Here is an 18708-nt window from a genome sequence, read left to right as displayed (position 1 = left end):
GGGGGATATGTAGGAATCACCCTGTCGGTCCATTAGTCTGTCCTAATTTTTTGTAAGCGTGACTCCTAAACCACTCAATATATTTCAGGGAAATCTGATTGGTATCATATGTTAATGTTCATAAGGAATATAATTAATGTTATTGTCAATGACTCCAAAAGGATATAATCCAACTTTCAGGTAATTTAAGTAAGTGCAATCCTCCTGAACCACTGAAGAGATTTTAATTAAATTTTATAGGACGGTTTTGCATTATAATCATGTTAATGTGTATGATGAACAATATATACAATTACAGTCGGAAGACTTAAAAGGGAGATAATTCAACTTAAGGGTTTTTGTCTCACCTGCGATGAAAGTCTTGGAAGGCGAAACTTAGGTTTTGCTTTTCCAGTGATGGTGTCCACAAACTTAACGTTAAATTTTCTGACAGTTCATTTCAACATGAACCCCTTTTGCTAAGTCAGTGTTATTTGGTGTACAAATGCATTACCATCATTGCATCACAAATTCATGCCAATTTTACGCATATACCCCCACAGTCACGGTCTGTTGACTTAGAAAATTCCATATTAAAGTTTAATGTTAAGTTTTCTGATGAATTCATTTCAACATGAACCCCTTATGCTAAGTCAATGATATTTGGTGTACAAATGCATTACCATCATTGCATCACACATTCATGCCAATTTTATGCATATACCCCCACAGCCTTGATTTGTTGACTTAGAAATTTTTATGTTAAAAGTTTAACATGAAGGTTTCTTATAGGCTAGTTCATGTAGACATTTTTATTTGAATTCCATATTTGCTTAAATCCCTACTGTCTCATTGCGATGCAATAAAAAAAAAAACAACTAATCCCCAGCTACTCACATTTTTGCCATTCATAATCACATGTTATTTTAAAAAGAATTTCATACTTGCAGTATTTCATATCTTTAATTTGTCAGATAGACCAATTCCTCAGTCCTTTCCTATTTCATATTATATACATTTAGTCACCAAACATGTTGTAAATATGTGACCACCTTTTATACACTACCACACGAAGTGGCGTGGTATTTTGTGATGGCCTCCAGAAAAGTTTAGTTGAGTGTTCATCCGTCTGTTGCCTAGCGCATTTAGTAGTGGTAACACAAAAATGATAATTTTGTAATTTCATATTACAAAATATGAAAGTAGCACAAAAAATAATATTTAACTACACACCATTATATTGACAATATCAAACAAGTGAGACTTATCTCTGTGACAACACTTTATACTTTTAACATTCAACTCCACTTGAAGAGGGGATATTCTCTTTGTGAGCTAACTGCTTGCTCATAGTATTTGAAGAAGTACTTGTGTAGTAGACTCTTTTTTTTATGGAATAACTTTCTGATGAATTTGATTATCTCCTGGTTAGACATGTTGGGTGTTTTAATAGTGATTGTCATGTCTGTCCATCATACTTGAGGTGTTCGGATGACGACTTAAAAACCAAAGTTTCTGAAGTTTAAGACATTGCTGTTCACTGTTTGATTACTGTGTTTTTCATATTTATTGTTGACGGTAATGACCAATTTTCATTTTTAAAAATTTTGAATGAAAAGTGTGTTATCAACAACTCAAATTTCTGTAATTCTTTAAGCTGAATTGATGCTTCATAAACCTATGATTCCATTGTCATAAAAGATTCTAATATGAAGACCTACATATTTTAAACACCCTAGGGTTCTGAATCCTACATTGTCATACCCCTCCTCAATAGGAGAAGGGAGTACTGTTTACCTGGATCCGTCATTCTGTTTTGTTATTCCTACATTCTGTTTACAAAGCTTAATATGATTGTACTTGATCGTTCAATGTGTTTTTTTCTCATATGACATTTATTTCCTGTTTGCCCCCAGAAAACCCTAAAATTTCCGTTTACAGTGGAAATATACAAATTTTTTATAACTGTTTTCTCTGGTACTATTAATCACAGGTTGCTGGAATATTGTACTAAGCTTCCTACAGGAATGTTGTATTATGGGATGCATTTATTACATCTACTTCCTGTTTACTGAAAAAAAAAGATTTTTTTTATATTGGATGGAAAGCAAGGTTATCACTAGTGATTTCTTGTTTTTGTTTACATTATGTAGTTAATGTCCTAAAAGCTGAGATATGCCAGCAAGTACTTTTTTTTTTTTAATTCATGGGGAGAACACTGGTACACATGACAGAACTTTGTAAGATGATGTAATATTTTCTGTCATCAACATAGAGTATCAAAATGAGTTTAAAACAATGTAGAGGCTGTAAATTATTGCTTAAAATTTAATTACAGTCAAACCCATCTAAACTGAACCCCTTTTAGCTGAAAGATTTGTTTCAGTTTCGAAAGGTTCAAGTAAGAATGCTCAGAAATGATATGATGTGTGCTATAATTAGATTTCCTGTTTGTTTGGGTTAAGTTAAGTTTCACTGTAACAAGATTCTCAGCATGTAACATTCATCTACTTTAATTAGTGAAAGGTTATTTCTAATTTACTTACAGCTCTGTGAACTACAGTTCATGTTGTTTAATTGTATTATTTTAGGTGTATTTTCATTACTTGAAGTTCTCTGTAAAGACTACTTGATGTTTAAGATTGGGAAACAGGTTGAAATGTAGAGTCCAGAAATAGTTACTGGTAATTAATGATAAATTATTATTATAGATGTCATAATGAAAAAAAAGTTAAAAATTAATTTTAAAGTTTTTAATTAAGTTCATTATTTTTAACATCATAACAAAGTAGCCTTGACAAGTTTGTCAATGTTGAAATTGAATTAAGCAAGTTGATATTGTACAATTATGGCAGGTCAGTGCATGCGATATCATGTTTTATAGAACACTTAAAAGAGATATGGACCAAGGCCCATGACGAAGGTTGATATCTCTTTTAAGTGTTCCATAAAGTAATATTGTATACATTGCGCTGCAGTTTTTTTGTCTATGAAAAGAATCTCAGTGATGAGGTGCAGACTAGATAACTTGCCAAGCAGGTTATTTTCAAGTGTGAATCATGGCCATTTAGGTTATATCAAAAAGATAGAGAAAAAAAACATTTCTTTGTGGTCAAGAAAATTTTCAGTACAAAAATCTGCTCCCACTTGATGAATTGATGTAAAATTCAGTGTATGGCTTTCTATAGATGGGGATTATGTTGTAAGTGATTTTTTGTAGCAGTCCTGTATTAACTTCCTGTTTCCTGGGTCTTTGTCATTTTTCAATATATAGTATGATAGAGATAAGTTTCTTCACAAAATCTCAGCTAACAGTGGATGGATTGGTTTAAGTTTTTATAGATGGGTCATACATTATAGGCATCTTTGATTGATGTCCAGTATCAAGTTCCAGTTCAAGTGGGGATGTACATAGCATGATTGGTGTAACTTCATGTTGAACTGCCTTTTAAAACACTCGTACCAAAAAGTACTTGGTGTTAAATATTTGTCCCCATCTACATAAATCTTTTATCACTCAATGAAGATAGTGTTTTACTTCTTTTTGCTTAACAAGGCTCAGCAGATGGTCATAATAGACAAAGTTATCAACACCTTTAAGGGCTCTTTTGTGCAGTTATTTAAGTCAGAACTCTAATGCTACTTGCATCAGTATTTCTGTATTGAGTATACTTTTCAAAGATCTGTTCTCATATATGTATGTATTAACTTTACAGTTGATGACCTATTTAGAAAATCTATGATGAGAAGATGAAACCAGACCGTGATTGAAAATTTCTTTACAAAGCTTAAATATCACCTTACAGTGTTACCATGACAATATCATAGGTGAATTCTTTTGAAAATTAGTTTTTAATTAATTTCTAATATTTTTGTTGCAGACCATATGTGTATACCTAAATGGAGTATCTAGGCCTTATATATACCAATTTATTTATACAACACGCAACAAAATTTTTTTTTCAATTTGAATGTGCTGAATGTTCATTTATTTATGATACTTGTACATGTTGTCAAGTATTTTTCTATATTTTATACATGAATCATTTTTTGGTAGTTTTTTTTTTTTTTTACAGATAATGAAGTCATGAAAAATATACCTTGTATCTTATTTAGAAAAAAATGTAAATGTACTGCCTTGAAATCTCGTTACAGTACACCAGAGGTGTTGGTGGTACATCATAGAAACAAAATCTGCTGTATTAATCCATGTAAATGGTTTAAAAATGATTTACATGTAGTACCTATAACCGTTGTTTAGAGGCATGTCTTTGGTCAGTTATGCATCAACATTCTTAATTGGCATGTGTCATTAGACAAAAAAAAAACACCTTGAATAACTGAGCAGTGCTCACTAAAATACTACCACCACTCCCTCATTTGATAATAAGTCCATGTTTTGCTATGTGAAACCCCAAAATTCATTTGGAACGAAATCTAAAGTAAGAGGTGCACAATGGGAATATGTAATAAATATTCTGTGAAAGTTTCATTAAATTTTATTCAGTAATGGAGAAGTAACTGAACAGAGATGCCCCCCTCTGTTCAATGGAAGGAAGGACACCCTTATCACTATAAGCAAGTGGGGGTATTATAGCATGTCTGTTTACTGCTATCCTACCTACCCATTTTTTGTCTCCTGCTGCAACACGGAAGGGGATATAGAAATACTTGTGTTTGTGCGTCCGAACATCACACTTTGTGGATGCAACTCCTCAAAAACTGCTTCATGGATTTTGTTCAAACTTGTGAGAGTCACCATTTTTAGTTGATCATATTGTACTGTCATTTTGATTCAACAGTTTTACACGAGTTATTGGACTCAGTTGAATTTGTACATTCTACACTATAAGGACACTTGGTGGATGCAACTGTTCAGAAACTGTTAAACAGTTTTGTTTAAATTTTGTAGGATTGCAGGGTTCGACGTTAACTTTTATATTCACTTGTCCAGTCGGGCAAGTGACATATGTGATTCACTTGCCCGAAATATTGAAATACTTGCCCGGAACTTTGTGTCACTATATAGTGTTTAAACCAGAAACCCTTGTTTAATAAGACGTGGATGGCAAGAAACTGTTCAACTATAATGCAGATGACAGTGGTTTAACATAAACTGACCATTCTAAGATTCGATTACAGTGATACATAGAGTTAGACACCATGATCAATCAACATTGTTGAGTATACTATTTTCAGAGAATTCTGTAAGGCAAATAGAAAATGTACCAGTCAGACAAAGGATACACAAAGTGATGGCAAAGGTCAGCTCATGTTGTCCTGTCAGAATTGCACCAAATACAACATGACATATTCATGAACCTATGTAATACTGATTACCATTGAATTAAATAAAATTGAATAAAAATAACTGTAAACACATTTTACTAAATTAAAATGAACCTGGATATAACATATTTCAAGACAACTCAGTTTGTGAAAGTCCTTTAAAAGACCTTTAAAAGACACAAAATACCTTGTCCAACAAATTAAGTTTGCAAAAAAATGTTCAGTAAACTAGTATATGAATTCAGAAACCATGTTAATTACTACATGTACGAATGTGAGTTTTTATTTCACATCTTTAGTTTAACAAATGGACAACAATAACTATCTTCAATAGAATTTTATTTCTCTTTTTCTCTCATATTTTCGAAGTTTTCGATACAGATTTCTTACAGTTTTCCAAAGTAAGAAATTCCATAAATAAATCACGATGTTCAATTGGATAACGAAAATAGATGTACAATTGGATGCATCCAATTGGTCGACATTAATATCATACGATCTATTTTTGGCAAAGGGAAAATCAGAAAACTATCCAATGATAATCTAGGTCAGCAAGGTCAGGAAGAACGGCGAACTATACAGAAGTAATTTTCAATGTTTTAGAGCTGCGATGATCAGAAATAATGTAATTTGGGCACATATTTTTTTCACTTGCCCAGTCGGGCAACTTTGATGTCGTTTTTACTTGCCCAGACCGGCGATTTACTTGCCCCGGGCAATCGGGCAACCGTTAATGTCGAACCCTGGATTGTTAGTTACCATATGTAGTTGATCTTGTGTTAACAAATTTTACAGTAATTATTGGGCTTTTGCACTTCAACTATTTGCGGCAGCAGGGGACTATTATGTTTTCTTGTACCTACCCTGAACATTTTATGATGATCTTGTTTCAAGCACTGTTAAAGTCTAGATTGTTTTCCCATTAGCTCTATGTGAATTTTTTTTATAAATGTAAATTATTTCCATACCTACATAATGTTTTTAGTTTTTGTTGGTAGCAGGGAACAAGAATTAAGGGGTTTATTATCAAGTAGTGTTGAAGTGCTGCTTGATTTTCTTTAACATGACAGACTCATAAGGGTATCCATTTTTTACCTGGAACAATTTCCATTAAGGTACTGCTTTTGTGCATCTGTTTTTAACCTATAATTTGAAAGAGATCATGGTTTTTAAGATTATACAAGTAAATGGAAATTCTAAAAGGTGTACATGTACATTTCAAGCTATGCTGACATTAAATCTAGTTTTTAATGGAAGCCCTTTGAACTTTAACCCTGGGATGTAATTGGGTAGGGAAAAAACATCTTGGTACATCATGATTTTAATGCTTTAAGTACATTGTTATAATACATAAAAAAAACTTATCAACTATTGCACAAAAATATCAACAAATACATTGCTGTAAGAATATGTTGGTGGTATGGAAACTAGCTCTAACAAATAACTGCTAAGCTATACATCACATTTTCTAAGAAAATGTTAAATGTGTTAGTAGAATTTATAGCTGAGTTGCAACAAACAATAACTGGAAAAATTTTATCTGATTAGAACAGAACAATGGGATATTGTTACATACCAGTTAAGTGAGGTCCTCATTGAATTGGGGGGAATTTCGTTGAAGGTAAAGGCCACTGTGGCCATGTCATCACAGTCATCGAAATACCTATTCCCCCCCCCCCCCCAAGAACATGAGGTTTCCTGACAATAACTCTTAAACTTGATCTCTGATTCAAGCCAAACATTAGGATATTGTTACTTGCCAGATAAGTGAGATTCCTATTTATCTGGAAAGCTTTGGTCGATGTCGAGTATGCCAAAAAAAATATATATTTCTGCATAAAAATTAGGATTCCAGACAATAACTTAAAAAATTAAAATCTGATTGAAATGGAACTCCAGGATATTGTTACATACCAGATCAATGAAAAACTATGGTTTTGGGAAAATTTTGGTTACAGTTGTCAAAAACCTCATTTTTTCTGGAAAAAAAAGTTCTTAAATAATAACACAAAATGTTTGCATCAGATTCAAATGGAACTTTGGGATATTGTTACTTACCAGATAAGTGAGAACCCTATTGATTTAGGGGTAATTTCATTCATGGCCGATTACTGTCACAAAAACTTAAATTTCTCAAGTGTTCACATCTGATTAAAAAATCAGTAAAAATATTTCTTTCTCTAAAATGGGGATACAACTCTGCTTTTGATATTTTTTTATTGCAAATAACACTTCATTATTTTCCACCAGTATTTTTTAACATTTAGTTTCATAAAAGACAAAAGGTAAATCCAATACAGCCTGATGAACTATTATTTGGTCTTTTATCAATTAAAAATGAATTTAACTCCATCTATAAACAAAAACACACTTTTTAAGAAGATATATAAGTCCTGATTAGTACTGTCTTTGTTCACATTCATGACGAAAACACCTCTCAAAATAAAAAAAAAAAGAACCTACAGCTGACTCTTCAATTTCTCTAATTTTCTCTTTTTTACTATACTTGCTGTTAAAGTTTGATCTAGTATAACTGCAGGCTAAAGATTATCAGTGGTGTTATAGGAAATACTGTTCTATCAGCAGATGAAACAACATGTATCAAAAATCACCTATACAATAGTATTTATGTTAAGTAAGTTGCTGACCCTGGCCCTACAAAAGTGAAAAAAAAACTTAAAATTTTCTGAACTTCCATGGTAACTTCAATCAAAGTCTAAAACTGATGATGTCACAAACAGTTAAGAATTATGTGGTGCTGGGGCCAGGTCTTTTTATTGACCTTTTAACACTAAATGATATTTAAGCATTTTGATTTAAACAAAAAAAATTACACACAGAAAATTTGTTCTTTTCTTTTTTTCCCCAAGTATTATGCAAAATGATTGAACTTTTTCTCTTAATAGTCTGATAAAATTTGCATACAAACCTTCCACGTTGTAATGTATTGATCTGAATGAATGTGAGAAAAATCTTGTTAAAATTTCAAAATTAGTCCAAAATTATTTCCCTGAGCTTTATGTTCAATAAATAATACTGCCACTATGAAACAGAGCAGTATACAGTGTTTTATTTTGTATTGCATGTAAACTATATAAACTGATTTCATGGAATATCAAACCTCCTTTTTTGGATTACAGAGAAAAAAAACCATGATACTATGTGTATTTAAATAAAATAAACTTCTCTATTTAGCATCATTAAAATAAATCATTGAAAAGCAAATATATTATACGTCTTATTCATTACTGACAAATGAACCATAATGACATTTTAACATTCATGTTATAAATGTTACTCAATAAAAAAGTCAAGTTAAATATTCATTAAAAATTCTTGTGAGTGTGATTTCAGTGGTTATCAACTATGTATTGTTTTGCCAGATCATAGACTTCAAAAACATAGAGATTTACATGATGAAATTTCTCAATATATTGACTTGAGACTTAAAAAATACTACCAGAGAATTCTGTAAAAATAATTCTCTGTTAACTTTCTCAACTATTGTGTAAATTTAGCTTTTACAAAAATTTGTAATGAATCAATAAATTAGGTAAGGGAGTTAATTGAAGTATTCAGCAATGACTGAAGAAAGTTAAAAAAACTGAATGTTTTTCAAAAAATTTTGACCCAAAAATGCACCAATTTCAAAATATTTGAGAGAGAAAGCTTGTAAAATTTTTGTTCCTTATTTTTACAAGTCCAATTAATTAAAAAGTTTGAATTTCCATTTAATAAACTTTCATATCTGAATATAGTTCTAGCTACCACAACTGTACAATATACATTTTTAAACAACATGTGATCATAATAGCATTAACAAAATACATGTATAACAATGTTTCAACAAAAAAAAAATATATATCTTTTTTCTGAACATAAACAGAGATCTAAATGTTCTTGACATTTTTGTTCAGTGGTATAAAAATATCACAAACATATTTCAGTCTCTTATGGCCCATAACCCAATGATTCTACCACACAGAAGGCTGGGTATTTTTCCTCAGCCATCAGAACCATTTACACCTTGTTTTTTCTCATTGTTCACATCATGAAAACCCATAAACCTCCACTACCTTGCATGTAAAGTCTTGATCAGTACACAGCGGTTCATTGTCAAATGTATCACAGTGCTGGGTACGACAATGCTCTAAATTAGCATCCAACTGTATAGCTTCTCCATGTCTGTAAATGTACAACTATATTTTAAAAATAGAACAAGAAGAAGCATAAGAAAAAAATCTTATAAGAAAGACCCTGATGCTCCAAACTTAATTACAATACTAACATGAAGTTGCATATATTGTTGTGCTAGGTATACCCCACTCATACAGGAAATTAATATTGGACAGCACATTTCAAATGTATGCCCCATTTATATTAAGCCACACACCAAATTTTGGGAGCAAATATAAAAATTCCATTGGATGGGGTAAGATGATTCTAATATAAATTTTTGTACCACCCACACATTGAGAATTCAGTAAAAAAAAATGTTCATAATCACACCAAAAATAAGTCCATTTTTTGGGGGTGTAGTCCCCTTCAGCCCCTTACAACTTGAAACTAAGAGATATCTGAAATCTTACTGAAAAAATGCAGGCAAGGATTTTCATGGTGAAATCTTGATTTTTAAAAAATTTAAAATCGCATTGTAACTAAAAAGGCATGGCCCCCTTTGGCCCCTTATTATTCAAAAACTGTAATCTGATTAAAAAAATTGTGCTAAGACTACCCCCACGCAACCCTTTTCGTCAAATCTGGGAAAGAAAGAGACAGAACAATTCATCATGCAGAAGCAACAAACCATAAACCAAATATCTAAGCTTTTTCTCCTGTAGAAGCTGAGAATTCAATTATGAAAATTTCCATTAAACAGATTCCAAAAAAAAAAAACTGCATTTTTATCAGTAAACAGAAAGTAGATGAGGAACAAACTTGAAAAGGGGAGACACAGTACAATTCATCATGAGAAAGCAATATACCAAATATCTAAGCATTTCCTACTGCAGCACCCTACAAAACTACGAAGTGGATCGACAAAAAGGAAGTAGATGAATGATGAACCTAAAAAGGGGACACATGGTACAAGTCATCACAAGAAAGCAATGTATCAACTATCTAAGCATTCCCTCCAGTAGAAGCTAAGAAAACTATTACAAAAAAGTGTAACGGATGGACAGATGGACAAGGTGATTGCAATATAGACATAAGAGTGGGGTATTAAAATTTCAAAATCAGACCAGAAATAAACAAGCTATCTTCAAAAAATCAGAAAAAAATACTTGTTTCTGGTCCCTTTGTGGCCCTAATTATTACTTGTGTCAAGTCACAACCCTAAAAATCAATCCCAGTCTTCCTTTTGTGGCATGGCAATTTGTATTACAATTTCAAAAAGATTCACTCAATTAGAGTCAAGTTATTGTCATGTTTCTAGTCCCATTTTTTGGCCCCTAATTTCTAAAATGTCAAGTCTTTACCCTTAAAATCAATCCAGGTCTGACCTTTGTGTCAAGAATATTGTAGAATTACAGAAGAATAACCCTACATCCCCATGGTATGTATTTACAAATATTCTTTCTAGAATTTCCACTAAATACTTGTTTTAAGATAAACCTATAACTCATTCAAATCAGGAGTCTGAATAAAAGATGTACAAAAGCATTAACCAAATGTGTCCTCCCTTTTCCAGTACCTTACTGAAATCAGTATACAAAGTCCATGTAAGGCTAAAGTAAACAGAAGGTGTACAAAGGCATTCCCTTATAAAAGTTTTCTTATGATTTAATCAGTGGTTAAGGAGGCGTTGAAAACAAAAAAAATTTACCCCTCAAATCTATCTGAGATTACTGCAAACTTCATACTACACCTTTCGAAACCCTTAGTTCATTCTGATCAAGAAAGGTTTTAGGTTGAATTGAGACTACAAGAGTGTGACAGATAATCAAAGACTGAAGTCTTCAAAGTCTCTAATGGTCAAATATTCTCTGTCACTGATTTTGACTTACTTTCCACATCCGAAATGGCATGAATGCGCTATGCTTGTATTATTACTCTTTCGTAATTGTAATGACCCGAATGATTTCAATCAAAATGACTGGTTACCTGGCACCAGATTAAACAACTGGCAATGGCTATATAAAGATATCAGGGCCTTGATATTGAATATGAACTAAAAAGTCAACTGTAATGAGCCTGTGTTTGAATCGGAATCTGGGTAATATTACATAAATTCAATGCTAACTGATCATTTCATCTTTAAATGTGAAACTTCCAGTTCTCATACAAGCAAAAATACACAAAGATAAGTGTATGATAATTTTTAAAAGAGGTACACTTTAGCAACCTTTGGGTTGCTTATGACATTGACCAGGGCGCCAGAGTAAACAACTGGCAATGAATAGTCATATATATTGAGGCTCTGCTAATTTTTATGGCCTATAGAGTCTTGTAACGAGCCCCTGTGCCTGAATGGAAAATGTGTATGATATTTAAGAGGTACTTTTTATCTCGTATGAAGCTGGAACTACAACACTATGGTGGTAAACACAGCACAGATCTGCCGCATCACATGGAGATGTAATATATAATTATGTAAATCATATGCAAATATAAAGTACTGAAATTATGAGTGCAAGAAGTTGCTAATTTGCAACTTAAAAAAAAAAGGATGGATGGAAGGACCCTTTAAAGCAGTGGGTATATAATCGTCCTGTGGATTATCATTTCAAATTTATTGGCTTAACACAAAGCATTTCTTTGAGAAACTAAAGCTTATCATCACAAATTAACAAAAACTTACCCTCCTCCTATAGTGAGGATACTGTTATCTCCAGCAAGGAACATATGAGCAGTATTGGGTATCTCTTCACCATGCAGTCCTACCCAGTCATATTTCTTCTTCTTTGGACTAAGAGTAAATATAAAAGTCTCTCCAGTGCCAAAATAGCAAAGCTTCTTGGAGCTCTGCCTTCGATCCCTCCAATACGTGGAACAAAAGGCACCAAACACCTGTAAAATACAATTGAAATACTGCCACATACAGATTCTGTTGATTTTTTGTTTAATTACAACTATAATAAGTAAAGATATTCAAGATTGTATAAATCATTACTAATGAAAATCTTTTGTATGAATCCATTAGGAAAGAAAGTAGTTTTTTTTTAATACTAACAATGCATAATGCTGACTACAAAATGTAAAATGGTTAAATGTTAACTTCAATGTGGAACATATTTAACATTCATTCTTTTATCAGACATGGCAATTCTCACAGGGAAACTGCATACTATATTTGAAATTCCTCCTAGCAAAGGTTTTTAAGTTTTAAGTATCACTGTAAGAATCATGAAAATTCTGTAATATGTGATACACCCCAAAAAAGGCTATATATTTTTATTTTTGTTATTAACTTGCTTTATAAGTCTATTTAATGAAATGTATAATAATCATTCCAATCTGTCTGCTCTTAGGAGATAATCCATATGGAAAACCCAACAGCTTCTATTGAATTTTTGTGTCATTAACAGTTATTTCCCTTAATTTTTAATTGTACAATGCATTCTATACATTTTTTCTCCTGAGAACACAGTTTCTATGAAAAGCCATATAATATTTTCTGTTTACTTATGCATTTTAAATAAAAGATCCCCAAAAAAATATGTAGCTTTCCAACTATGTATCACATTTTACATGACTCTTAGCTGGAGGACTACTTAACTGACAAAAATTACATAAGTAGACTATCATTCAGATGGACAAATGGCTATTGAAAGTAAATAAATGACCAAGACAGCAGTCCCAGATGTAGTGCTGTTCAGTACACTAAAGCTGTACATTGTATTCCTAAGCATGATTTCTAACTTCTGTTGACAAAATGTCACATGAACCAAGGCTTATATGCTTTAAACAAGAGTTCACATGGATCTGTGGTCCAGGTGAGCTAAGAAGTACATTAAAGTTCAAATAGATATCCAGCAAACAGGAAGTTAATGTACTGTTTAATGCTTTCTTAGGTACAAATGAAAAAATTTAAAAAAAAACCTCTATCATATGGTGTATATTGAGTTACTGGCTCAGCTAGTTAATTCTTATAGTGAACCACAGCATGGTGGTTCATTCCAACAGACTGAACAATCAATCAATCCTATAACTTTATTTTGGTACTGAAATTATAACATGTAAACCATCAAGAATAGTTAATGACATGGAAATTTTTTATGGTATGATAAATAATAGGTCAAAATTTTTATCCTATCAGAAAACGTTATTTTTAATATTAAACTAGACACTGCCCCAAATGGGACTAATACTCCTACAGCCTGTTGAACCCTGTATATTAAGGGACCAATGTGGACATATGATTCATACTGGATACAATATTATATGGTGGATATTTTTGACACACAATTTGCTGCCATTTCTAAACCGCCAACTCCAAACAGCAGTCAGTACCTTTTTTTGTTAAAAACACAATAATAGAATATGACTAATTCCTGACAATATGCACATCTCCAATTGATAATTTACACCCAATAAAGTTTTATTACAATCCTGCAAGTCGTTGAGAAGGAGGTGTAAATAATGCGTCAGGCCAAGTTTTGCTGAAAAAACACCCAAGTTCAACAGCTATCAGTTTTGAAATTTTTTTCCGAACATCAATTCATGACAGTATGCATATCTCCATATTGCAATATTACGTCCCACAAAGTTTCATAGCAATACTGCAAGCTGCTTAGAAAATACTTTGGACAGATTGATAGACAGGGTGATGCCTATATACTCCCCCCCCACTTCGTTTTTGGGGAGGGGGCTATAATTAACACTGCAAAACAGATCAAATTAATTTTTCAATTTTTTTTTTTTTTTGCAGTTTTACACTTTCAACTTTACCTCATTATTTGTGGTTTTAATAAAGATCAATGTGGGTTGGTGGGACTCAATACGTGTGTAAAGTGTCATTAAACTGGTCCCATGCTCCTCTGATGTATACAGCAGCTCTGGCTGACAGACAGCAAAACGTGCAGGTAACCAGGTCCATATGGTGTAAAGCTGTAAAAATATTAAAAAGTTAGTCACTACATCAACAGAATCACCACTATCTATTAAAATGTGATTTTTTTTCATAATATTTAGTTATTAAAATTTGATTTTTTTTTCATAATATTTAGTTGTTGAATTGGCTTACATTTGGCTACTTTGTGCTTTAATGATATAAATACCTTCACGAATTCCATAATTTCAGTATTAGAAATAGGTGATAAAACACTTTACAAATACTTTACGATATAAAAGCTACTAAAAATCTATATTAAACATCTAAATTCTTCTTTTTTTTTAAATTTCCATGTCCTATCTATTTTCATGTCCTATCTATTTCCATGTCCTATCTATTTTCCATGTTCTATCCATTTCCATGTCCTATCTATTTTCCTGGCTTTTCTCAAGTTGTCATTACACATGGACAGTTTTTACTTTCAAACTTACACAAATTCTAACATTCCATATTTTAATTGAACACAAATAACTATAATGGTAGTTTAACAAACAAACAATTTAGACCTTGATTATTGTGTAATAAAATTCTGTATGGCAAAATAATCATACACACAATAATAAAAAAAAGACTTATCAGTCAGAAATATTTCTTAAATACATAAAAAAAAACTTCAATCTAAAACATAGTGCTAACTATCGTTACTACCATTTATAAATTTTGAAACAAAACTTGTACTAACCTGAGAACACTGAGAAAAATCACAACCCCAAGGATTTGGACAGGACGGATAATTATCAATCTCCACTTTAATTTTTGTGGCAACTATATGATGATGTTTATGTTTTCTGTGAAGTTCTTTCACATATTTCCTAAGCTCACAAATTTTTTCCATTACTTTTTAAACAAATATTTCCACAACATGGAATCAACACAGACTTTACTAAGTGAAAAATTATTCGATTGAATTTCATTTAAATCCTTGATCAAATTTAAGAAAGAATATTCCCACTAAAATAAACCATATGTTGTCGTCTTAAAGCCTCACAAACTATGACTGTACAACTTCAGGACAAAACTTTATAAGAAACATGTATCGATCAATCTATGACAAGTTAGACCTCTAACTGGAGTTATCTAGCACTAGTTCACATTATTTTAACCACAGTACTTTACATCATACTACATCATGTATATACTGCATGATTACAGTAAAGTTGAAAAGGAATACATTTATCAATGCTACTAAAGTGAAACGTAAAATACATGTACATCTACCATTTTAACAGAAATATAAAAAAGAAATTTAACAACACCTGGTTTTTGGTTTTTTTTTCCTAAAAACTGATAAAATCAATGTATCAAAATAAACAAATTTAAATGATATATCATGATTTTAGTTTTAAATTGAATGCCATAAAGTGTGAATATATGACATGTCTTGTATCCCCTTAGGCCTAGTTGAATGTGGGATTATTATAACAAATTATTAAATAGTTCTAATGAACACCGCACAGTAAATGACCATTGAAAGTCAGTGTTCACACTGTTTAACACTGATACTAAGAATAAATTCAGATTCTATTCCAATATTTAAAGCAGTAATTCCAAATTGACAAATATATTTCATAAATGATATGATTCTGAGATTACTAACTAATTTGGTATGTTAATTCAATATTTCTTCTTTAGTAATAACCACTTCTATCTTTTATTTGTGTAGCAACAACAATAACAAATTGTGTAAATAATGTTAGGACATTTTTTTCTCCATCTGGCCTTAATTTTTGTTAAATACTGTAAAAATTAGTACCTCTACATAAACAATTTATGCTATACATATAAACTTTTTTCAGTCAGCAATTTATTGTAATCATTCACAATGACCTCTGATTTGATCTCATTTGGTGGAAGTTTATACTTTGTCAGTGACAACTGAGAAAACTGTTGATACCGGGAAAATTTTCTAATCCATCAGGTTTCATTGTTCATACACAATTCAAATTTGTATTACCAGGGTATATGATGATTAACTTACAATCAACAATCAATGATACAGTTTCACCAAAATAAAGTTCTTACTGTGTAGAGAAATATTTCTACTTCTATGAACTAAGACAGCAGTAAATGAAAAAATTATGAAACTTTATGACATTAACAGGACTCAAAACTTTTGTTATAAAACGTTAAACACACTCTTAAAAAACTAAATATAAAAATCCTAACCCTGGTTAAGAGCTTTTAAAAAGGAAATGAACAACAATTCAACAGAAATAGTGTAAACATGCTTCATAAAATAACAGTGCCTATAAATAAGAGATACAACATAAGAACATGAAAGCACAAGGTTATAACAAGGAAGTTAACTCACATCCTCCATCATCATTGCTCTGGAGTCAATATGAGGCAGAGCAACCATTCCAACAGAATGGGACCTCATTTTCATACTGTAATGCTTGGTTAACAAGAAATTTATACTGTTATTAATCTTTCTTTTCAAAGAGTCCTACAGCAAGTGCAACTTAGATTTAAAAAGAACCTGAATCACCAAATATTTGTCTTTTGTGGTAATTGTACCTCTTAAATTATATCTCAACAAAAATATAACTAATAAAAAAATATAAAGAGAATGTGGTGATACATCACTGATGACTTAAATTGTACTTTCTGTTTGATACCACTAATGACATACATTGTCAAATATCTCTCAACATTATGATGCACATACATCATACACATGTAATGTAACACAATACTATTTTCATAAGAGATAAAGCTTTAAAGAATAACCCTAATCTTAAGGTATGATAGACAAACATGCACATTAACTAAAAACATGTTTTTCTTGAATGTTTTGTTGGGAGGGTTTAAACCATACTTTAAGGACTATATATTGATATACTTTTTAACAAACAGAAGCAAAATAATAAATTCTCTCTAATAGTACTAACTAGTACTATTACAAAATTCAAGCATGCTACGTACCATATCAGTTGTGATAAAGCTGGTATTATTCATAGAAACATTATGTAAAGCTAATGGACCACTAGTGGACCGTGATATGGAATGATGTGAAGCAGCTCGATGCATTTCATGATTTAGGAAGTTTCTACTATTTAGGAACATCTCATGCTTCAACTGGAGCTTCTTTATCTCTTTTCTTGTCAAACCACGAATACCAAAGCCTGTCTAAAATCAAATACTATTACTCTTCATTTGGCAAAATCATGTGACAAATTCATTTTGGAATTCATGAATAAAAATTCATAAACTCACATATATATATGTCTTAATCTTTTTTTTTTTAAATTCAATCCAGCTCTTTCTGCTTGAAAGGGAAGTTTTAAAAGAATTGTGTAAAGCAGTCTTCAGTAACATTTCCATGAGTATTTCTTACTTGCATTACATGAAGATGCTTAAATATAACTCTTTCTAAAAGTAAACTAATTAAAGTAATATGAATGCAACAACGTATGTAACAAACCTTTAGAAGTTTTTCGATTTTCACTGGCATTTCCTGACAAAACTGTTGTAGATTCTGTGCAACACTTGATGATAGTCCAAAACTACGCCCTCCACTACTTGATCTTTTACCTATACCAAATATAACAAATTTTAAAAGTAAAGCTTCTTTAATTTATAGGTATCAGTTTTCATAGTTTGTCAAACTTTCATTTCTTCATGGGGCTAGTTTATGAATTTGTGGATCTTACAGAACCTCTGGAAATTTGTTTTATATAGACAACTCAATTTTTGGTTAAAAAAACAAAACAAAAATTAAATTTAGTACATTGTACACAATTAACAATAATTCTTCATAAATTATATAGCATTATATAGCTTACCCCTCTAATTAAAACAATTTCATTCAGGACTGCTTAGAATAAGTGTTTATCCTGCTTTTTTTATAAGGCCGAAAAAAATAATGTCGTGTCCCTGATCATCGCCACATCCCTGAAACCCCACTTAAACTTTGTAAGGTTACAATTAGGTAGGTAGGGATTTTTTAAAATTCTTACTTTTCTTCTTTTTTTTTAATGAAATAAGTGTGACACCAAACTCAGAATACAATAAAAACCAAATCTGCAAAGATTAAAAATGCAATAGTTTTAGTCCATGGCCATGAGCACACTCATATGTACGCTTTAAATTAATTCTAAATATAAACTGCCAGCTTTTTGTTTTTCCACCTAGGATAGAAAACATATCTTTGGTTTTATTATCTTTTTTTTCAGTAAGACCTTTGGCATGCTATACTTTTTTCAAAATCACAAATAAAAACTCTAGGGTCTAAAGGAGGGTCGTTAGGGTGACCGGAAATACAACATTTTTTTTAGGCCTTATGTACAGTAGCAAAAACATACCACACAAATAAATTACGGAGCAACTGACAATAGCATCATCAATAGATTTCACAAAATAGATTTTAATTTTACAGACTACTT

General features: G+C 31.4%; 2 protein-coding genes across 8 annotated transcripts in view; one reads left to right on the top strand and one right to left on the bottom strand.

The window, feature by feature from the left end:
- The window catches only part of LOC148624573 (regulatory factor X 4-like), a 25011-nt gene extending 14469 nt beyond the window's left edge, over positions 1-10542 (top strand). For 2 of the 3 annotated variants that reach the window (XM_088567264.1, XM_088567265.1), the window contains 2 exons: positions 2571-2663; positions 3696-6946. In XM_088567264.1, coding sequence (XP_088423390.1) covers positions 2571-2644 — 74 coding nt within the window. In that variant the 3' untranslated portion in view covers positions 2645-2663; positions 3696-6946. Of the gene's footprint in view, positions 1-2570; positions 2664-3695; positions 6947-10280 lie in introns of those variants that run through there. The other variant, XR_015919711.1, reaches the window with a different exon arrangement.
- Positions 6574-18708, bottom strand: part of LOC148624572 (GTPase-activating protein skywalker-like) — a 25619-nt gene continuing 13484 nt past the window's right edge. For 4 of the 5 annotated variants that reach the window (XM_088567259.1, XM_088567260.1, XM_088567262.1 and 1 more), the window contains exons 6-11: positions 17748-17857; positions 17249-17452; positions 16635-16718; positions 14161-14319; positions 12071-12279; positions 6574-9453 (exon numbers count right to left, since the gene is read on the bottom strand). In XM_088567259.1, the coding sequence (XP_088423385.1) occupies positions 9318-9453; positions 12071-12279; positions 14161-14319; positions 16635-16718; positions 17249-17452; positions 17748-17857 (902 nt within the window). In that variant the 3' untranslated portion in view covers positions 6574-9317. The remainder of the gene's footprint in view (positions 9454-12070; positions 12280-14160; positions 14320-16634; positions 16719-17248; positions 17453-17747; positions 17858-18708) is intronic. The other variant, XM_088567263.1, reaches the window with a different exon arrangement.

The sequence above is a fragment of the Perna viridis genome, chromosome 2 (genome assembly GCF_037379345.1).
Source record: "Perna viridis isolate PV_CMFRI_1.1 ecotype Kerala chromosome 2, ASM3737934v1, whole genome shotgun sequence".
Taxonomy (NCBI): domain Eukaryota; kingdom Metazoa; phylum Mollusca; class Bivalvia; order Mytilida; family Mytilidae; genus Perna; species Perna viridis.
This window is presented reverse-complemented; position numbering and strand designations above follow the sequence as displayed.